We start from the raw sequence: 24,431 nt of genomic DNA, 5'->3' as shown, positions 1-24,431 counted from the left end.
AAAATTCACAAATTATTTATTTTGAAGTAATATATATTTTACTACAGATTCAAAATATTAATTTAACAATATATATTTTACGACAGATTCAAAGTATTTTATTTTGAACTAATAGAGAATTAAACTAATGAAAATTCACAAATTATCAATAAAGATAAAATTCTAAATAATATATAACTTTAAGTCTTTTTTTATCAATATTTTTTCTAAATAGAGTATCTAGTTTATATAATTAAATTTAATATAAATATTATAAATAATAATATTTCAATAAAGTAATAAAATCACTAGAAATAATGAATAGTTAATAAAAAGAAATTTATAAAAAAATAACTTTTTTTCAGATCTAATCGATGGCGAATTTTCCTTCTCGCTTGCTCTCAATCAACAACGATGAGTCTTTCGTAGCTCCTCTCAATGCTTCTACTCAAACTAGTGAAAATGTCCAAAGGATGGCGCATGTGGAACGTCTTATTGTTGAACTTCAAATGTCTGATCTCCGAGAAAACGCTCTTCATGTACTCTCTAAGGTTCATACTATTCTATCTTTCTCTTTTTCTTTTTCTTTTCTTTTTATAATATTTTAATAAAATCACGAGTAATCCAATTATTAAAGGAGTTGTTTAGTATGAAACTGAATGTATTTTCTCTATCAAGATAGATTTAGATTGTTATGTGGCCCGTTTTGTAGATCTAGACACATATTTAGGTAATTTTAAGGTAATTTTTGGGTATTTGGGTAATTCAAGAAGCTTTATCATTTAGGTCATTCTAGTCATAGTTGAATTAAAAAGCCTCATTATTCAGTGTATTATGACTTACGATTTTCTTTAATTTCAAAATAAATAAATATGTTTAAAATATAATTTGAAGTTGTTGTTAAAGTTTTAATGTAAATTGTAATTCTAATATATTTATCTGGTGCTTTTGCACAATTGAGGTGTGATTATAGTTATAGTTGAGCCAAAATATCCATTATTTAGTGTATTTTGAGATGCATACAAACATACATTATATTTTTTATTTTAATTGTTGTTATTTAGATGGAAATGAGATCTTTTTGCATGTTATAGATTTACACTAGTAATTGGCATATTAAATGTAGATTATTCGATAACTATTGTATCATTCTCTATGTCATGAGTTGATTAATGTTTATTTCATATCGCATGACTTCAATAGGAAGAAAAACCTTGCAATTAAGAGAGACATTTGAAGAAAGAAAAAAAATAAAAAAATGAAAATAAATGTGTAATGCTTAGTATGATTGAAATAAAATAGAGATATACATATTGTCATTAAAAGTGATACTATGTGATATGAGAGATAAAAAAAGTCTATGAAGAAAAAAATAACTCATTTCAATATAATCAACCAATATCAGTAGTTAGATAGAAATCAAGTGACTCATGTTGTGACTTCGACCAATAAAAAACTCAATATATTAATTGATCTTATGTAATAAATTAAATCATTTACAAAATGATGGCGGCATCAAATTTATTTAAGAGAAAATTAGCATGTGTTATTATATTTTGATATTTGTTATTTTACAATTTAGTTTGTATGTAATGTTTCTTGAACTCGTCCAATTAAGACACATGTTTTATATTTTCAATTTCAAATATTTCAGTGGACTGGGTTGTTCAAAGAACTTGCACCCCTATTATGGAATTCCTTTGGCACTATTGTGATACTTTTACAGGTGTGTTATATGTAACTAACTTGCTATATTATTTTCTTTTTGGATTTCTTTGTGTTATTACTTTTAGAAACCTTTTTTCTTTGTTTATAAATTTTTTTAGAACCTTGCTATTTTTTTACGAAAAAAGATTTGGCAAAAGAAAATTATATATGAGTTTTACTTTTGTGGATTGACAATAGTTATTCTATGTTTCGAGGAACACAAAGTAGTAGTTGATGAAAATATCAACCATTGTACTTTATCATGCTACATTTCTCGGTGGATGGAACAATAGTTATTTTAGATTTGGCATAACACAAAGTGGTAGTGGATGAAACTATTAACTATTGTCTTTTCCCATGTTACTCTCGTTTATAACAATTATCATATTCTAGTTTTTTATAATTTTAAATTTATGTGTCTCCCTATTTGTTTCTTTCTATTACATAAATATTTCACCAATTTGTGTTTATATATTTTCAATTCTACATTTTAATGTAAAGATAATATTCTTATTTTTACAATTCACTCGAAATATATATGATTATAAAAAAGAATTAGAATTAAATCGTGATGATATGACAAGTTTATTGGATGTCTTGTATTTACTGATAGTGATATCTTATTTTACAGGAAATACTTTCAATATTTCCTAATATTTCAATGGAAAATCTTACTGCTGCACAATCAACTCGAGTGTGCAATGTTCTTGCACTATTTCAGGTGAGCTAAGTTTGTCATGACAACTTTTGAATATTGTGTTTAGCATGTAGAAATATTATATTTTAAATTCCATTTTCTCACACAAAATATATGAAATAAATTTCTCTAATACTTTTCTCTAATATTTTTGTTATAGTGTGTGGCATCTCACTCTGATACAAAGATGTTATTTATCGAGGGTAATGTCAACTTTCTTATTCATTTAACTATTCTGAATTTCATAAAGGACATGTTAACTAAAAAATAGAATTAGTCTTTTAATTACTCATACTTACTATTTCTTATTGATATGCAGCTAAGATACCTTTGTATTTGTATCCCTTTCTTCAAACAACAAACAAGTTGCCACAATTTGAACATTTGAGGCTTGCTAGTCTTGGAGTCATTGGTGCACTTGTAAAGGTATTATATTTGAATTAGTTCTATTTTTGTAAAGTTATATTATATTTGAATTATTTAAATTTACTTTAATATAAATAATTTGGGCATTAACCTTTAAAGACTTTTAATAAAAGTATAAATTATGATTGAAAAAACATACAACTTAAAAACTATATATAATATATTTGAAAAAACTTACACAATATAAATTATACTTCTATATCTCTTATATTAAAAATACTTTTCTTTAAAATCTAATAAACATATTTACTTTCTCAATAAAAATTATTTTTTAATAAAATATTTTTGAAAAAAACTTAAACACAAACACAAACATAACTAAGTTATGAATTTTAATGATTATATAACTTGATTCTTTAATCACATGTATACCATTATTTTTATTTGTGAAGTGTCAATTGTATTACTTTTCTTTTGGTATACTTGTTATTTTTAGGTTAGCACTAAAGAAGTGATAACTTTCCTTCTTTCAAGCGAGATAATTCCTTTGTGTTTGTGCAATATGAAAATTGGAAAAGAAGTATCAAAAATGGTTAGAATCTATACTTTTAGCCAATTTGTTTCACATGTTTTTCTTTCGTGCACTTGTGTTACCAATATATCAAATTTGGATATTTTTGCAGGTAGCAACATTCATAATTCAAAAAGTTTTGGAAGATGATGATGGCTTGGCTTATATCTGCGCTACAGTAGAACGATTTTTTGCAGTAGCACGTGTTTTGGACATGGTGTTGAAAAGTATTGAGAAACAACATGCACCTCGACTTTTGAAGCTCATAATCTCATGTTATTCTCGGCTATCAGATAATCACAGGTTAATTGGGAAGAAACATCATCTTAAGTATGTTGATTGAGTATGCCCTTTTCATTATTTTAAGTTTTTTAATAAAAATTCTTTCATATTAATGCAGAGCTGGAATTGCACTAACAAGTTGTCTTCCAAATGTTTTAACAAATGACACTTTCAATAATTACCTTCGTGTAAGTACTTCTTATTACCTAAATAAGTACAAATTTGATTTTGAACTTGTTTGAAACACATGATATGATATGGTATAATATGTAATAAATTGATATTATGAGATCTACTATTTTTTGCCTATTAGATTAAATATTATAATCTCACTCTTTAAAAGTAAATAAGTGGAGCTTCGTAAGTTAAATCATGTGCTTTGTGCTCAAATGTTACTGAAACTAGCAGTTGAGTTGATGTAACGGAACACGTGTCACTCTTTATAAAAAACTATAGTTGTTAAGATTCTCAAATTGAGTGAGATATAGTTAACATGTGTTATAAGGGTGATATTCAAACCTCACAAACTAGTCTTGTAAGGATTGAGTTAAGTTGAGTCTAATTCTAAAATATCTATTGGATCGCCTATTGTTAAGACACTTCTATTGGGCCACCTAAGTGTTTGTTAAGAGATTGAAATTCAATGAAATGTGACTTAAATTGTTTATAAATGAAAGGAAATCTATATATTACAGACTAGTTATGTAAACTTTGAGTTAGATCAACCTAAATTATAAGAACAATACATGCGAGCTACAAGCACAAACACCTCTAGTAGCATGAGTGTCATGGGTCTGACACTTATTTTACACTCATACCATATATACAAGAAGAGTCAGTCAAGTGTCGGAAAACTCAAACAAATGTCTTAAAAAATAGGTTTTTATTTTATTAGGCATTTTTGAATCGATGTACGACATTCCTTGATGTCCAACACTTGTATGATACACATACAACATATGTCTGACAATTCAAATAATCAGCAGAAAAGTCAAATAATTCAGACTACTGTTTCAAACAATATTATTTTTTTCTTTGATTTAATGCATCTTATATATTTAATTCGGAAAAATCTAACACACGTATAAAATGGTTAATTATTTATTGAAGTAAAGTTATCAATGAAAAATTATAGATGTTAATCTTGATCAGAATCTTTTTAAATCTTTTAATAATACATGGGTCAATGAAGGTCAAATACTATAATATATGTAGTGATGTTGTATCCTATATTTTCAACATTATCCTTGTCAGTGTATCTATATCGTGTCGTGTCCTAGTATCCGTGTCAGAGTCCATATTTCATAGCTTTCTAGTATAGAACTTGACGATTGTTTTAATGTTTAATGATTTCAGGAAGATCCAACAACTTGGAGGTTGGTGGAGCATTTGTATGAGAACATAGGGATGAATCATGTTCCATTAGTACCAGGTGGAAAATGAGTTAATAATGTTATTGAAACATCATTGTTTTGAAAATGATATGTCTTGTTATGTTTTTTTGGGTTTGCAACACCAGAACTTTATGACCAAATTATCTTTCTACTTGAAAACATGAATCAAGTCAATAATTGTTTATGCATTAAAATGTAATAATCACTTTGAATTTAAATATATTTCTTGGTTGTTCTAATAAGTTTATATGTGTGTGGTTCTTTTGACCCCTTGAATGTTCAAGTTGATGCTAAGATGTTAATATAAATTTTAATCTTTGACTCTTTGATTTAATTTATATATCATCTCTTGAAAAATTATTATAAATTTCACTACAAAATTAATATTTTTTAATAAGAAAGTCATTGGTGAATATTCATCCACCTATTTTGTGCTTTATGAGGCACACATGTGTAATCAACTCTCCACTTGTTTATTTTAGGTGATTTCATCTTCATATAGGGATATGTAAATGGTAAGGGATTGTGTCGGGTACACCAAATAATGTATCACTTTTTCTCAAAACTTTTTTTGAAAACAAAAATGTTATTCATTTAAACCCATCTCAAAGTAGACCTAGTTCATATACAATCAGGAGTTTGTTCTATCTAGCATCAAAACTTATGAAGTTTTACATGACATCCCATAAATTATACATGCCACCCTTAAACAATTTTATAATATCAAAAATATTTCTCTCATTTTTTTCACCAGTCATATTATTCAAAATTTTCTCTTAATCACAAAAAAACGCGATAGCTCATATAAAAAGTACGATATGTATTTTTATCGGCATTTTTGAAAAAATCCAATGTAAATTATAAGTTATCGATTTTTTCAAAAAAATAGGTAGACGAAATATTTTCCGACCCCGCTGGAAAATCTGATAGTGTTATTTTTAAACGATTGAAATTTTTCCCACTCTTTTATAGGATTATGATTGCACCGACAACTTTGTGTGGTCTGTAATGATTTAAAACTTGTATAAATATGTCCTATGTTGTTAACAAAAATATCCCATTATGTCTCAATTTTGTTATCTCACGTTTGTGTACTTCAATAATGTGAAACATCTTTTAGAATTTAGGCTCACATAGAACACACTTTTTGATGTTCTGAAAGAGAAACTAGATAATCTCTTGCACCATCTATTGATAACGAATGAAAGATGAAGTTCAACAACTTTGAGTTGAAGATCGATGAAGATTTAAAGTTATATGGAGCATAAATCACCGATACGAAACAAAGGGTCCAATCAAGGTGGGTTCGGAATTATTAAGATGTTGAAATATCCTAAATCATCTAGTAATGTTTTATGTTTTTTTCATATTATTTATTTGTTAAGTTATGTTAAGCAATGTTCATGTTAAATTTTTTTTCCCAACAATAATGTAATGCTAATTTTCATCTAATGAATGTTAAGATAAATATCAATAATATACAAATGTTTGAGTAGAAACCCAAAATTATATCAGCAAATATAAATAATAAACAACAAATAAAATCTATGTTGGTCCACCATATGCAATGTGTGTTATCTGAGATAACCCTGCATAGATATCACCATCTAGGTTTATCATACCCGTGAGGTTATCTAAAAGAAGTCTTACCACCTGCAGGTACTTCTTGTCAGTTATATCGGGTTAAGGCGATGTCACATCATCTGAAAGTCCTCCATCATCATTTGTAGGTTGACTATTTGGGACGATATGAGGGTGGGGTACTCTAAAGTACCGCTCTAAATAACCGTCCATAAATCTCTGATGAAAAGACATCCCCTTTGCATTTTCACTAATAGTGATAACACTATTGATAATGTTAGACCTAAACCATCCATCAATGCCTCCAAATAGCATAATAAGGATTGGGCTAGGGATTCCCTGAGGATACCCAAACTGGCATAGACACATCTCATGTAAATATATATACTCCAAACTCTCCCATTGAAAATAACCCAAAAAATGGCATTGTCATCAAACTCCCAATGCACTTTTTGGTCTACATAAGTTATCCATATGGAATTATAGGCGGCCAGAGCATCAATCCTCCTCCTGTACTCCAGAAGACCCCTTGAATGAGAATTTTCGGACCCTAATTCGGTTGCAGGCAGGAAGCCAACAGTGATGGGACCATGATCGCGCCACAAATGGATAGTGAATGCTCATATATCCAACATTACACACCAAATGCAAATTATATAAATTAAATGTCTTTTATAAATAAGAACAAAACAAAAAAAACATAATAAATATTATACCTAAAATAGACTCATATGACCAGAAAGTTGTCTCGTCTCATAGATAATATCCTTCCCAATTGCACTATATAATACTATTGAAGCAACACAATCCCATGCCTAATCGAAATGATCAAAGTCACTAACCAGAGATATGTATATGGCATCGATGTATGCATGAGACTTACCTTCTAAAATAGTACATTCTACAAGATGCAACATGTATAACCTAACAGTATCCTCGTAGATAGAGTGTTGCATCAATATTTATATTAATACATAAATATAAATAAAAATAAAAATAAGAGGATTCGCAACAGAATATTAAAATCCATACAAGCTTTTTACACCCACTTTACTTAAATAACACCTCCCAATAGGGCTACCATTGTGATGTGTATAATAATAAAAAAAACACTATTGTTTTAACAAATTACAATATTCTACCACTATTTTTAAAACTTTTCAAAAATATATTCATCAACAAATTATTGACTATAATAATAATAATAATATTAATAATATTAATAGTAATAATAATAATAATATTAATAATATTAATAGTAATAATAATGATAATAATACAATAATAATAATAATAACAGTAATACTACTACTACTAATAATAATTATAATAATAATAATAATAATAATAATATAATAATAATAATAATAATAATAAAAGTACTAATAATAATACTAATAATACAATAATAATAATTATAAAACTTAAAATAATAGTAGTAAATTAATATTAATAATGACAAAATTAATTTTATAACTTTATTTTGGATTAAATAAAAGATAATTTTTAATAATTTTATTATTTATGTGTAGCATAAATATCTTAATAAACAACATTTAGGAATCTTTCTATATAAACATTTTTTTAATTTTTTTAAATTAAAACAGTTATACGCTTAAGGCTTAATGCATCATTTAGTCTCTTAACTTTATGCAATGTTTCGCTATGGTCCCTTAAGAAAAAAGTGTTACATAATGGTCATTTAACTTCACTTCCGTTAAAATATTTGGTCATTTCCATTAGTTTGATTGAAAAAACATTAAAAAAATGCCAGGATGGACTCTTTACATATGATGTGGAATTTTAATATTCCTAGAAAATGGTTTAAAAAGGTCATGATGTAAATCATTGAAGTTAAATAAGAAACGCATGAAGTTCAAAGGTTAGCGAAAATGAATACGTCTCTCTGAATAGGACAAACTGCATTGAAGAAGATAACATCATCTTGCTCCATAGACAAACGCCATGGATGACGGTAGCAACGTTTCTTTAATTACGACTAAGATATAGTTTCTCACTTGTAACCTACTAAAATGTGAACTTTTTTTAGCCATCTTCTTTAGTACTTCTTCTATCTTATGTAGGTTGAACAGGTAATGGAGAAGATGTTTAAATGTGTTGTTCATCATTCTGGTGAGTTTGTTAGGGAGTTTGCTAACTTCACAAAGTCTGGGTATCAAGGGTTAGAGACTATTTGGGTGTTGATCCAGATTATTGGATGTACTTTTAATCTTTAGATATGTTAAAAGATTTAGGTTATCCAACTGTAGATAAACTTTGGTATTACGATGAAATCAATGCTTGTGATATTGTGTTGTTAGAGGATGACAAAGGAACTAAGAGGATGCAAACAATTGCAGTAATGATTGGGGAATGTCATTTATATGTTACTTATCATGTTTCATAGCATGACAACCTGGAAGGCCCAAGAAAAAGAGGAATAAAGAAGCTAGAGAAATGGTGAGGGATGAGACACATTTGAAAAGGGCAAACCATGGAATCAATTGTAGTCGTTTCAACAAGAAAGATCACAATAAGGCCACCTGTAAACTGCCACAACCAGTGGTACCACCAACTCAGGTAGCAGAAGGAGCCTTAACTCAAGAACCACAAGCAATAATTTCAAGTCAGCCACCACAACCAACTATTTCAAGTCAGCCACCACATGCTAGCTATCAAACACAAACACCTTTAGTAGCATGAGTGTCATGGGTCTTACACTTATTTGACACTCATACCATATATACAGGAAGAGTCAATCAAGTGTCGGAAAACTCAAACAAATGTCTTAAAAGATAGGTTTATTTTTTTTAGGCATTCTTTTAATCGATGTCCGACATGCCTTGATGTCCAACACTTGTATGATACACATACAACATATGTCTGACAATTCAAATAAGAAGCAGAAAAGTCAAATAATTCAGACTATTATTTCAAACAATATTATTTTTTTCTTTGATTCCATGCATCTTACATCTTTTTTATGGAAAAATCTGACACACGTATAAAATGGTTAATTATTTATTGAAGTAAAGTTATCAATGAAAAATTATAGATGTTAATCTTGATTAGAATTTTTTTAACTCTTTTAATAATACATGGGTCAATGAAGGTCAAATACTATAATATATGTAGTGATGGTGTATCCTATATTTTTAACATTATCGATGTCAGAGTACCTGTATTGTGTCGTGTCCTAGTATACGTGTCAGAGTTCATATTTCATAGCTATCTAGTATAGAATTTCACGATTGTTTTAATGCTTAATGCTTTCAGAAAGATCCAACAACTTGGAGGTTGATGGAGCATTTGTATGAAAATATAGGGATGAATCAGGTTCCATTAGTACCAGGTGGAGAATGAGTTAATAATGTTGTTGAAACATCATTGTTTTGAAAATGATATGTCTTGTTATGTTTTTTTGGGTTTGGAACACCAGAACTTTATAACCAAATTATCTTTCTACTTGAAAACATGAATCAAGTCAATAATTGTTTATGCATTAAAATGTAATAATCACTTTGAATTTAAACATATTTCTTGGTTGTTCTAATAAATTTATATGTGTCTGGTTCTTTTGACCCCTTGAATGTTCAAGTTGATGGTAAGATGTTAAAATAAATTGTAATCTTTGACTCTTTGATATAATTTATATATCATCTATTGAATAATTATTGATAAATTTCAGTACAAAATTAATATTTTTATCCAGAAAGTGATTGGTGAATATTCATCCACCTATATTGTGCTTTATGAGGCACACATGTATAATCAACTCTCCACTTGTTTATTTTAGGTGATTTCATCTTCATGGTTTGATAGGGATATATAAATGGTAAGGGATTGTGTCGGGTACATTAAGCAATGTCTCACTTTTTCTCAAAACTTTTTTTTAAAACAAAAATGTTATTCATTTAAACCCATGTCAAAGTAGACCTAGTTCATATACCATCAGGAGTTTGTTCTATCTAGCATCAAAACTTAGGAAACTTTACATGACATCCCATAAATTATACATGCCACCCCTAAACAATTTTATAAATATCCATAATATACAAATATTTGAGTAGAAACCCAAAATAATATCAGCAAATATAACTAATAAACAACAAATAAAATCTATGTTGGTCCACCACAGGCAATGTGTGTTATCCGAGATAACCCTGCATAGATCTCATCATCTAGGTTTATCATATTCGTTAGGTTATCTAAAAGAAGTGTTACCACATGAAGGTACTTCTTGTTAGTTATAACGGGTTAAGGCGGTGACACGTCATCTGAAAGTCCTCCATCATCATCTGTAGGTTGAATATGTGGGATGATATGAGTGTGAGATACTCTAAAGTACCATTCTAAATAACTGTACATAAATCTCCCATGAAAAGACATCCCCATTGCATTTTCTCTAATAGCGATAACACTATTGATAAAGTTAGGGCACCAACATGAAATTTCGCTTAAAGTTAAGGGACCTAAGGACTAATTATACCTACATTTAAAATAAATTAATAATTAATAATAAGAATAGTATTTTAAACTAACAAATTTCAATGAAGCTCAAATACTATAATATATGTAGTGATGTTGTATCCTATATTTTTAACATTATCGATGTCAGAGTATATGTATCGTGTCGTGTCCTAGTATCCATGTCAGAGTCCATATTTCATAGCTTTCTAATATAGAACTTCATGATTGTTTTAATGCTTAATGCTTTCAGGAAGATCCAACAACATGGAGGTTGGTGTAGCATTTCTATGAAAATGTAGGGGTGAATCAGGTCCCATTAGTACCAGGTGGAGACTAAGTTAATAATGTTGTATAAACATCATTGTTTTGAAAATGATATGTCTTGTTATGGTTATTGGGTTCGCAACACCAGAATTTTATGACCAAATTATATTTCTACTTGAAAATATGAACCAAATCAATAATTGGTTATGCATTAAAATGTAATAATCACTTTGAATTTAAACATATTCCTTGGTTGTTCTAATAAATTTATATGTGTGTGGTTCTTTTGACCCCTTGAATGTTCAAGTTGATGTTAAGATGTTAAAATAAATTGTAATCTTTGACTCTTTGATATAATTTATATATCATCTCTTGAAAAATTATTGATAAATTTCACTATAAAATTGATATGTTTTAATAAGAAAGTCATTGGTGAATATTCATCCACCTATTTTGTGCTTTATGAGGAACACATGTGTAATCAACTATCGACTTGTTTATTTTAGGTGATTTCATCTTCATGGTTTAATAGGGTTATGTAAATGGTAAGGGATTGTGTCGGGTACACCAAACAATGTCTCACTGTTTCTCAAAACTTTTTTTTGAAAACAAAAATGTTATTCATTTAAACTCATCTCAAAGTAGACCTAGTTCATATACAATCAAGAGTTTGTTCTATCTAGCATCAAAACTTAGGAAAACATGACATCCCATAAATTATACATGCCACCCCTAATGTAATATCTCATATTCCCTTAAATGCTCAATTAGTTGTCAGTTGAGATCAATTGAGTTCCTGTGTACTATATCTTTTGTTAGTTGTAACAATTTGAGCTCCTATGTGCTCTAAATGTTGTCAATTGGGACCAATAGAGTAACCAGTGAACTCTGAAGAGATTAATTATTAATAAAAGAGACAGATCAATATTAATAAGTACCAGAGAGGACATTTTTGGTAACATTAATAATTGGTCAATTGGTACTGGAAGATAAAATATCAATTGGGATATTTTTATTACTACTTGATATTATAAATATTATATATGTATTTTGTGTGGTTAGAAAGAAAGAGAAGAAGAAAAGGATAAGAAGAAGTAGGTAAGAGAGAGTGAGAGATATCAGAAAGGAAAAAGAAAAGAAAGAGAAGGTAAGAAGAAAGAGAAAGAGGAAGGAGAGAAGAAAATGAACGAAGGAAGAAGAAGAGAAAGCCATGGAAACATTCACCACCATCATCTCATCTTCATCACCAACTTCACATTTATTTCACCATCTTCATCTCCAAGGTGAGTTCTTTGCTAGTATAGCATTTGGGGGAAGAAACTTTATAAATTTGGGGGTTAGGTTTTGTGTGTAATGCATAATCATGAACTTGATGAATCCATGATGAGCTTGTTGTTGTTCTTACTCATACATGCTTGTATGTCTTGATCCCTAACCTTCGCATGTTGTCTTGGTGTATCATGGTGTTGATGCCTTATGGTTATGGTTGTTGATATTGACATGTTGATGTTGCTTCATGATGTTCTTGATGTTATGTTATGTTGTATGATTGTTATGTGTTTTGGCATGGATTCATGATGGTGTATGTTTTGGTATGGATTGGGGTGGTTGAAATGGGAAAAAGGAGTGGTTAAAAGATGAATTTTTGAAGAAGTTTGAAAATCGATTAGTCCTGTAAATTTTTTTAGAGAAGTTCACATTGAATCGATTGATTCATTTGATCAATCTATTAACATGAATTAATTATTTGATGAATTAAAATATGTTACCAATGGGGCTTGAACCCGGAACCTCGTTGTAATTGTACAAGCCTTACCACTAGGGCAAAGATGTTGTTATTGAATACTTATGCAATGAATATATGTTAACCTAAATCTTGATTAAGATAGATTAATGAATTAATTGAGGGTTATAACTCCATTTTGGACACGGACGGATGCGTTAGAAAGATAACGTAAAGGGCTATTATTATTGTTCCATGTTATAAAATGCTATGTGATTTATAAATGCTATGAATTATATTATGATGACTGTTAAACATTGTTGATATGTTTGATTGTGAAATTACATGATTAAAAATCTTACAAAGATGAGTGAGGAAACCTAGGAGAATAACTTGATTAATAACTTAGAAATATAATCTAGGTTATGGAACAGTGTGATACATGTATGAGAATATGGTATTCATTCGTACGACGCTTATGTGGAGGTCGTGGATGAATCGTTGCCATGATTGAGAATGAGACGCATTGTATGGAACATGCCATGTTATTGTTGTGTATTGTGGTGAATGAAGTCACCTATGATTGATGAATTTTTTTATGGTTCGTGGAACCGATGATTTGTGGAACCGATCATGTATTCAGAATGTGTGTTTTCTATGGTGGTACACATCTCTATTGGTATGCTTAGATGAGTAAGCATTGGGATGTGGGACCAATGATTCGAGCCTCAATTGGATTTGAGCCCCAACCATGGCGGACATGGGGGAAAGATGGACACCTAGGTGGGTTAGAGTCACATACGGTGAAAGATACCCTAGGTGGGTTAGAGTCCCATACGGGTGACGGTCGCTTGAACTGGGGATTAAGCCTCATAAAGGACCCGATATCCACCGCGAAAGTCGAATCATACGAGCATGCATGAACCGGGTCTGGCTTAGACGTAAGTCCGTTCGGGAATTGATGCGTCGTGATATGAATAATGATCGAGGTTGAGTTATGAGAACTCAAATGCATGTTGACATACAATTGTGAGATAGCTGCCTCATCGCTCAAGTCTTCGTTCCCTTGTTGACTTGAGTTGGATATGAGTTGAATATTGATTAGAAACCCTGTAGAGCCAAGTGGACCCATAGGATAGGAGAACTCACTGAGATTATTATCTCATCCCATCATTATTGTTATTTTTCAGGTAATCCTTACAGGTTGAATCTATGAGAAGCTGTTATGGATGTTTCAAGGGATGCTGTTTATCATGATCTTCCGCTGTGGAGTTGTGTGCAATGAAGATATTGCACATAGTTCTTAGATTTTTATTGTTTAGGCATTATTGTATGACATGTTCCATTGATGTTTTTAGTTTAGACATGTATATATATTGATGCCATTAGGCACTTATGTTGGATCAGTACCAATTATTAACACTTGTATGATATTATTCTAGATATATATTATACGGGTTGTTACAGTTGGTATCAGAGCAGGTCGATTCTTGACCTAGCCTTGAAACATCATAAGTAAATCTATTCATGCCTCATATGTGTGTTTAGCCAACATGATTCTTAATATCACTGTATGTAGTATTAGGCCTGATCAACCTAATGCTATGTGCATGGTAGGTAGGATCATGGTTGAGCGACCACGAGGACTCCGAAGTGTGGGTTGAACTTGTGCTTTGAGAGTAGGCTCAAGCCAAGAGTTAGAAAGTAAGGATAACTAGGTAGCCCAGATGAAGTTTCAGAGGAGTTGTGATTTGGGTATTATGGAATTGAAGAGTAGTGTATCATTCAAGTGATTCTGCGGTGTTAACATAGTTGAGAAGTTGAGGATCTCTATTGGATGAATTGTCAGAGCTTTGAGAAAGGTGTGAATTGCTAGTGGAGTAAGATATACTCACTGATATGGAATAAGTATTCTGAGTAATTCCGTATGGTAAAGGAGAAAGGATGGTTATGTTACGCATATGTCATAAGGTCTGGAAGTGAGGTAGTGTATCAGTGTTTCAGTTTCTAAGGCCACTAAAATATTTTGGAAGAACGAGAGTACTTCATGGAGTACATATATATATTTGGAACTGTATCTTGCAAGTGGTTAAGGACTTGAGGGATAAGGACGTTCAGTTTTGTTGGGAGCCTAAGGTAGTGGTGAAGTGTAAGGAGAGACTCGAGGACATGGCTGCCTATTCCAAGTGAAACATGTATGGACCAAATGGAGGTTAGAAGATAAACCAAGTATGTTCAGTCTTAGATGGGAGATCGGATTTGGAATAGCTCAGCAGTGGTTCAGTGTTAGTAAGAGACCATTATGGAATGTTGAGTTACCTAAGGATCAATTACAAGAGTTGGTGTTGGAGAGAGATAACGCACATTATATAGTAATGGAAGCTCCAGTGAGTTTTGGTTGTATGAGATCTGGTTGAGGAGAAGAGCAAATAAGTTGGATTTAAGGAATTCTAGTAGAATGGTTTTGTAATTGGAACTGAGAGAATTACCATAGGAAGACAAGTGAACACCGAGTGTGGAAGTAGTGTGGATGTTGTAATACAACCGTTGTAATGGGGTTCATTTTAGATAAAGGTACAATGGGGCCATTAAGATTCATTAAGACAAAGTTATAGGCTTGTAGTTGATGATTGTTCGCAACGAGGATTTCTAGAGTATGTAGTGGAGTGGAGGAAGTTATACCTTGGTATTAAGAGAAGTATATGATAGTAGCATTATGGTCACAAGTAAGTGTAATGGATTTCCTGTCTTGAGATGGATGCGAAGTAACACACATTTCCAACTGTAGATAAACTTTGGTATTACGATGAAATGAATGCTTGTGATATTGTGTTGTTAGAGGATGACAAAGGAACTAAGAGGATGCAAACAATTGCAGTAATGACTGGGGAATGTCATTTATATATTACTCATCATGTTTCATAGCATGACAACCTGGAAGGCCCAAGAAAAAGAGGAATAAAGAAGCTGGAGAAATGGTGAGGGATGAGACACATTTGAAAAGGGCAAACCATGGAATCAATTGCAGTCGTTTCCACAAGGAAGGTCACAATAAAGTCACATGTAAACTGCCACAACCAGTGGTACCTCAACCTCAGGTAAAAGAAGGAGCCTTAACTCAAGAACCACAAGCAATAATTTCAAGTCAACCACCACAACAACCAATTTAAAGTCAGCCACCACAACCAACAGTTTCATGTTAGCCACCACCCAAAAAGAAAAAGAAAACTTCAAAAGGGTGGGAAGCCTATTTCAAGTTAACCATGATGTTTATTGTGATGTCTGTTATGCGTTATAATGCATTTTTGTAATGTTATTTTAGTGCCTTATAATGGCTTATTGACAATGGTTTTTTGTAATGTTATTTTAGTGCCTTATAATGGCTTATTGACAATGGCCTGTAATCCCTTTATGTAATGTTATTGATATTCCTTATAATGACTTAATGACAATGGATTATAATACCTTTTTGTATCACTTTTTGGAATGTTATAGATATGCATTATAACAAGTTATATTTTGTTCCAACTTTTATACGAGTTACGTATCAGTGTTAAAACAGATGAATAATGTACAAACACAACACTTTGGTAAAATAGACATTAATGTTCTTCATTAAATAAACAGAAGATTACAATCATATTGTAAAAACAAAACACTAAATTACCCTAATCCTAATTGAAATACTTTGTTACAAACACAAGGTTCAACCCTAAGCTAAATATCCCAACCATAATGGACATTTTCAAGCATCTTTTAGTCTAGATAACCTCATTCTTCAATTTGTTAATTTTCTTATTTTGTATTTCAAGCTACAAATCCCTTTCATCAACAAATTCATCGCGTAACCACTTGAAGAAATTACACCCCTTGTCCATGTGATTTCTGTAATTTCTACAATCCCAAACTTTTTTCTCATAGTTGACATTGCTCACACCAGTAACAGTATGAAGAACACTATCATCTTGGAAAAAACACTCAATTATCTTGTTTCTACGAAGCATGGATTTAGATGTACCAAAGCTTGTGATTGAGAAACTGCTTGCTTCTTAGATATTGAAGCACTGATGGAAGATGGAGGAATACAAATGCACGACGGAAGATGGAAGATGGAAGATGGAAGATGGATGTATGAACAAATTAATGCACGATGGAAGATAGAAGATGGATGTATGAATACTGAAAAATGAAGGAGGAAGATGAAGATTTGAAAAACACAAACCCTAAATGGTTTATAACACAACAGTTGAGTCTTAACTTGAATGGTTGCATACCCGACATGCCACCTCAGCCATACTTAATGTTTTCTCACCCTAACTAACGGAACAAATAAAATACTTTAACGGAAGAGATGTTAAGGTACCAATACGTAACATTTTTTAGTTAGGTGACCAACATGAAACTTCGCTTAAAGTTAAGGGACCTAAGGACTAAGTATGCCAACATTTAAAATGAATTAGTAATTTATACAAAGAATAGTATTTTAAACTAACAACTTTCAAAAAAGTTAATTAAAAATCATTCTTTTGGTATATTATAATTATCTCAATAAAGCATATGATAATGCATAAAAAATATTTACTACTACTTTGATTCTATCCCCTAAATATTATTATTATTATTATTATTATTATTATTATTATTATTATTATTATAATAATAATTATTATTATTATTATTATTATTATTATTATTATTTTTATTATTATTATTATGATAAATTCCCTAATGGCTATTTCCATAGAGATTTTGAATAAATCATTCGTAAAAGTACAACATTTTAATTATATGTATATATATATATATATATTATATAATATATATCTATATATATCTAATATAATTATATATATATATATATATATATATATCTTTAATATTATATTAATATTATTATTATTATATATATTATTAATATATTATTATTATTATTATTATTTATAATAATAGTCAATAATTTATAGATGAATATATTTTTGAAATGTTTTAAAAATAGTGTTAGAATATTATAATTTGTTAAAGCAATAGTTTTTTTTATTATTATACATATCACAATGGTAGCTCCATTAGGAGGTGTTATTTCAGTAAAGTAGGTTTTAATATTATGTTGCAGAATTCCCTCTTTTTATATTTTTATTTATATTTATGTCTTTATATAAATAAGATTTTTAAATTTATATATCAATAATATTTTTTAATTTATGATTTTGTTTAAAAACATAAACTTAATAAATTATAATAAATTGAATATTTTGATATCGAAAATGAAAGAAAAAAAGAGAGAGAGGGGGGGGGGGGGGGGGTGGAATCAGATAAATTCAAAAATAAATTCAAAACAACATTGTATTCAATATTAAAAAAGGAAATAACTTATATTTATGAAATAAAAAAATTCAGAAGCCTAAAAAATATCAAAGTTGAATACATAATATAGACCTTTCGATTTTAAAAAAAAGAACTAATGAACAAACTTTCTATCAATGGATACTAACTCTCTCTCTCTCTCTCTCTCTCTCTCTATATATATATATATATATATATATATATATATCTATATATATATATATATATATATATAATATATATATATATATATTATATATATATATATATATATATATATATATATATATATATATATATATATATATATATATATATATATATTACCTACACATTATAATAAGGATTTAACATAATTGTTTTAGTAAGAAAACTTTAATTTTTTTGATAGTATATTTTAATAATTTCTTAAGTATTTTATTTTGAAGTGATAATCAATATTTTTTTATGTGTTTAATAACAGGTGACTTCATTCCTCACAATACACAAATAATAACATGACATGTTCCATACAATGCGTCTCATTCTCAATCATGGCAACAATTCGTTCACGACCTCCACATAAGCGTCGTACGAATGAATACCGTCTTCTCATGTTATCTAAGTTACAAACCTCACTCATGACTTAATACCAATCCTAGGTTAACTTACTAGATTCATCATGTAAATTTCACCATTAGCATGTATTCAACATAAGCATAGCATCAGAAATGATTAATGGTTGGAGGAATGCATTTAGAAAAACTTAAGAAATAGATTTTGAAGTTTTTAGCATAAGTCAATCGATTGGTTGGGGAGGCCCAAACGATTGGTTCCTCTCACATTTCTGTTTTTCTAAGTTTGCTGAGGATCAATCGATTGGCTCACTAAAATTTTCCATTGTTCATAAATAGAAAGTTTGTGCAATTGATTGTAATACACTGTCAATCAATTGGTCCTGTAAAAATCACATCTTCTGCAAAACAAAAGGGTTGTGCAATTGATTGGTTGCAAGGACCAATCGATTGGTCCATCCACATTTTCATATTTTCACTTCATAGAACACCATTTTTCCTCTGTCAATCCATTTCCAACAAAGACCCACTCCTTCTTCCCACACACCCATATCACTACATGCTCATATATACTTGTATAAAAAGAATTCCAAGTTCATAACCACAAGGATTTCAAGGTCATAAACACATCCAATCATTTCACTACAACCGCAACAAATCATGTAATCACAACAATCATAGGAACACATCAAAGCACATGTTCATGGAAATCAACAAGAGCAAGAGAAATGCTCATCATGTAGCATTGATTTTCATGAGTTATCTATGATTCTACAACCCTAATCTTCTAGAAATCTAGGGTTTCTAACTAGAACCTACCTCAAGAAATTGAAGAGGAGAAGTTGTTGAAGATGAGATGAGGATGAAGATGATGGTGTTGGTTCCAATCTTTTCTTCTTTTTCTTCTTCTTCTTCTTCTTCTTCTTCTTCTTCTTCTTCTTTTCTTCTTCTTTTCCACTAGCCTAGTTTTCCATTCTTCTCTTGAGCTTTTCTCTTTCTCTCTATTCTTACTGATACATAGAGAAAAAAATGAAAATGGCACGTGTGGGTAGTTGGTAAGAGATAATAACATGTGGCCACCATTTACCACAAATAACATGTGGTTAGAAAAGGTTACAGGTAGTAACAAATATCTCAAGTGGCACTACACTTGTAATATTTGTTCTACCCGAGCTATTGACCCATTATTAGTGTTACCAAAATGTCCCAATTAATAAAAGGTCAGTCCCAATTAATATTATTAAGTCAACCTGAACTCACTATTTACTCTATTTATCCCAATTGACAACTTTTAGATCACATAGGAACTCAATTGACCTCAATTAATAGGAATTTAGATATTTAAGGAAATACGGGGTATTACATCCTCACCCTCCCCCCCCTTAAATAAAAATTCTTCCTCGAATTTAAATATTACCTGGAACAGATGAGGGTAAGCTTCTCGCATTTCAGACTCCAGTTCCTAGGTAGCATCGCCCGGATGTTATTCATCCCACTGAACCTTAACAAGAGGGATCTCCTTATTCCTTAATACCTTAACTTCTCGTCCTGTAATGCGACTTGGTAGAGGTTCGAAAGTCAGATCTGCTTCCACTTCTATCGAATCTAGAAGAACAGGCTGAAGAGAATCTGGAATGAACTTTCGGAGTTGGGATACATGAAAAACATCATGCATTTCTAATTGTGAAGGTGGTAAAACTAATCTGTAGGATACTTCTCCAATCCTCTCCATAATCTGGTATGGCCCTATGTATCTCGGACTTAGCTTCCGTGACTTAACAGTCCTTTCAGTCTCAACCTCGGAGGATGATATGAGTGGGAGATACTCTAAAGTACCATTCTAAATAACCATCCATAAATCTCCCATGAAAAGACATACCTGGCATGCCACCACAGCCATACTTAACGTTTTCTCACCCTAACTAACGAACAGATAAAATACTTTAACGGAAGAGAGGTTAAGGTACCAATACGTAACATTTTTTAGTTAGGTGACCAACATGAAACTTCGCTTAAAGTTAAGGGACCTAAGGACTAAGTATGCCAACATTTAAATGAATTAGTAATTTATAAAAGAATAGTATTTTAAACTAACAACATTCAAAAAAAGTTAATTAAAAATCATTCTTTTGTATATTATAATTATCTCAATAAAGCATATGATAATGCATAAAAAAATATTTACTACTACTTTGATTCTATCCCCTAAACATTTCATTTTATTTTGATTTAGTTTTGAATATTCACTATTGTCAAAATTGTTTATTATTATTATTATTATTATTATTATTATTATTATTATTATTATTATTATTTTTATTTATTTTATTATGATAAATTCCCTAATGGCTATTTCCATAGAATTTTTGAATAAATCATTCGTTAAAGTACAACATTTAATTATATTATATATATATATATATATTATATATATATATATATATATATATTATTATATATTATATATATTCCATATTAACATTAATAATATATATTATTATTATTATTATTATTATTATTATATATAGTCACAAATTTATTGATGAATATATTTTTGAAATGTTTTAAAAAAAGTGGTAGGAATATTATAATTTGTTAAAGCAATAGTGTTTTTTTTTTATTATTATACATATCACAATGGTAGCTCTATTGGGAGGTGTTATTTCAGTAACTAGGTGTAAAATGGTTGTATAGGTTTTTATATTATGTTGCAGAATTCTCTTTTTTATATTTTTATTTATATTTCTGTCTTATATAAATAAGATCTTTAAATTTATAAATCAATACTATTTTTTAATTTTGATTTTTTTAAAAACATAAACTTAATAAAATATAATATAAATTGAATATTTTGATATCGAAAATGAAAAGAAGAAGAGAGAGAGAGAGGGGGAGGGGGGGGAGATACAGATAAATTAAAAAAAATTCAAACAAATGTATTCAATATTAAAAAGGAAATAACTTATATTTATGAAATAAAAAAATTCAGAAGCATAAAAAAATCAAAGTTGAATGCATAAATATAGACCTTTCGATTTAAAAAAAAAGAACTAATGAACAAACTTTGTATCAATGGATACTAACTCTCTCTTCTCTCTCTCTCTCTCTCTCTCTCTCTCTCTCTAATGTATTTTAAAAACAGGTGACTTCATTCACCACAATACACAAATAATAAGATGGCATGCTCCATACAATGCGTCTCATTCTCAATCATGGCAAAATTTGTTCACGACCTCTACCTAAGCGTCGTACGAATGAATACCGTCTTCTCATGTTATCTAAGTTACAAACCTCACTCATGACTTAATACCAATCCTAGGTTAACTTACTAGATTCATCATGTAATTTTCACCATTAGCATGTATTCAACATAAGCATAGCATCATGAATGATTAATGGTTGGAGGAATTCATTTAGAAACACTTAAGGAATAGATTTTGAAGTTTTTAGCATAAGTCAATCGATTGGTTGGGGAGGCCCCAACGATTGGTTCGTCTCACATTTCTGTTTTCAAAGTTTGCTGAGGATCAATCGATTGGCTCACTAAAATTTTCCACTGTTCATAAATAGAAAGTTTGTGCAATTGATTGTAATACACTGTAACACTTTATCGGGGTGTTACACATCATCGATCGGTCCTGTAAAAATCACATCTTCTGCAAAATAAAAGGGTTGTGCAATCAATTGGTTGCAGGGACCAAGCGATTGGTCCACACACATTTTCACGTTTCACACTTCATAGAACACCATTTTTCCTCTGTCAATCCATTTCCAACAAAGACCCACTCCTTCTTCCAACACACTCATCTCACTACATGCTCATATACACATGTATAAAAATTCCAAGTTCATAACCACAAGGATTTCAAGGTCATAAACACATCCAATCATTTAACCACAACCACAACAAATCATGTAATCACAACATCATAAGAACATATCAAAGCACATGTTCATGGAAATCACCAAGAGTAAGAGAAATACTCATCATGTAGCATTGATTTTCATGATTTATCTATGATTCTACAACCCTAATCTTCTAGAAATCTAGGGTTTCTAACTAGAACCTACCTCAAGAAATTGAAGAGGAGAAGTTGTTGAAGATAGATGAGGATGAAGAGTATGGTGTTGGTTCCAATCTTTTCTTCTTCTTCTTCTCCACTAGCCTTGTTTTCCTTCTTCTCTTCAGTTTTTCTATTTCTCTCTATTCTTACTGATACATAGAGACAAAAATGAAAATGGCACATGTGGTGTAGTTGGTAAGAGATAATAACATGTGGCCACCATTTACCACAAGTAACATGTGGTTAGAAAAGGTTACAGGTAGTAACAAATATCTCAAGTGGCACTACACTTGTAATATTTGTTCTACCAGAGCTATTGACCCATTATTGGTGTTACCAAAATGTCCAATTAATAAAAGGTCAGTCCCAATTAATATTAATTAAGTCAACCTGAACTTACTATTTACTCTATTTATCCCAATTGACAACTTTTAGAGCACATGGGAACTCAATTGACTTCAATTAATAGGAATTTAGGTATTTAAGGAAATACGGGGTATTACATCCTCCCCCCCCCCCCCCTAATAAAAAATCGTCCTCGAATTTAAATATTACCTGGAAGATATGAGGGTAAGCTTCTCGCATTTCTGACTCCAGTTCCTTGGTAGCATCGCCGAGATGTTATTCATCCCACTGAACCTTAACAAGAGGAATCTCCTTATTCCTTAATACCTTAACCTCTCGTCCTGTAATGCGACTTGGTAGGGTTTGAAAGTCAGATCTGCTTCCTCTTCTATCGAATCTGAAGAACATGCTGAAGAGAATCTGGAATGAACTTTCGGAGTTGGGATACATGAAAAACATCATGCATTTCTAATTGAGAAGGTGGTAAAACTAATCTATAGGCTACTTCTCCATACTCTCCATAATCTAGTATGGCCCTATGTATCTCGGACTTAGCTTCCGTGACTTAAACGGTCCTTTCAGTCTCAACCTCGGAGGATGATATGAGTGTGCGATACTCTAAAGTACCATTCTAAATAATTGATCATAAATCTCCCATGAAAAGACATCCCCATTGCATTTTTTCTAATAACGATAACACTATTGATAATGTTAGGGGACCAACATGAAACTTCGCTTAAAGTTAAGGGACTAAAGACTAATATGCCTACATTTAAATAAATTACAATTTAATAAAAAGAATAGTATTTTAACTAACAACTTTCAAAAAAACTTAATTAAAAATCATTTTTTCGTATATTATAATTATCTCAATGAAGCATATAGTAATGTAAAAAATAATATTTACTACTACTTTGATTCTACCCCCTAAATATTTCATTTTATTTTGATTTAATTTTGAATATTCACTATTGTCAAATTGTTTATTATTATTTTTTTTTTTATTATAAATTCCCTAATGGCTATTTCCATAGAATTTTCGAATAAATCCTACATAAAAGTAAACCATTTTAATATTTTATATATATATA

At 30.2% G+C, this 24,431-nt stretch overlaps 1 protein-coding gene across 2 annotated transcripts in view; it reads left to right on the top strand.

Moving 5' to 3' along the window:
* The first annotated feature begins 340 nt into the window (after positions 1 to 340).
* The window catches only part of LOC127117719 (uncharacterized), a 29,568-nt gene continuing 5,477 nt past the window's right edge, over positions 341 to 24,431 (top strand). The window contains exons 1-9 of one of the 2 annotated variants that reach the window (XM_051047815.1): positions 341 to 530; positions 1,634 to 1,705; positions 2,318 to 2,407; positions 2,544 to 2,586; positions 2,703 to 2,809; positions 3,246 to 3,341; positions 3,433 to 3,623; positions 3,721 to 3,790; positions 4,959 to 5,034. In XM_051047815.1, the coding sequence (XP_050903772.1) occupies positions 354 to 530; positions 1,634 to 1,705; positions 2,318 to 2,407; positions 2,544 to 2,586; positions 2,703 to 2,809; positions 3,246 to 3,341; positions 3,433 to 3,623; positions 3,721 to 3,790; positions 4,959 to 5,034 (922 nt within the window). In that variant the 5' untranslated portion in view covers positions 341 to 353. Of the gene's footprint in view, positions 531 to 1,633; positions 1,706 to 2,317; positions 2,408 to 2,543; positions 2,587 to 2,702; positions 2,810 to 3,245; positions 3,342 to 3,432; positions 3,624 to 3,720; positions 3,791 to 4,958; positions 5,239 to 24,431 lie in introns of those variants that run through there. The other variant, XM_051047814.1, reaches the window with a different exon arrangement.

Source organism: Lathyrus oleraceus, chromosome 2 (assembly GCF_024323335.1).
Source record: "Lathyrus oleraceus cultivar Zhongwan6 chromosome 2, CAAS_Psat_ZW6_1.0, whole genome shotgun sequence".
Taxonomy (NCBI): Eukaryota; Viridiplantae; Streptophyta; class Magnoliopsida; order Fabales; family Fabaceae; genus Lathyrus; species Lathyrus oleraceus.
Note: the sequence above shows the minus strand (reverse complement) of the source record. Positions and strands in the feature narration are given on the sequence as shown.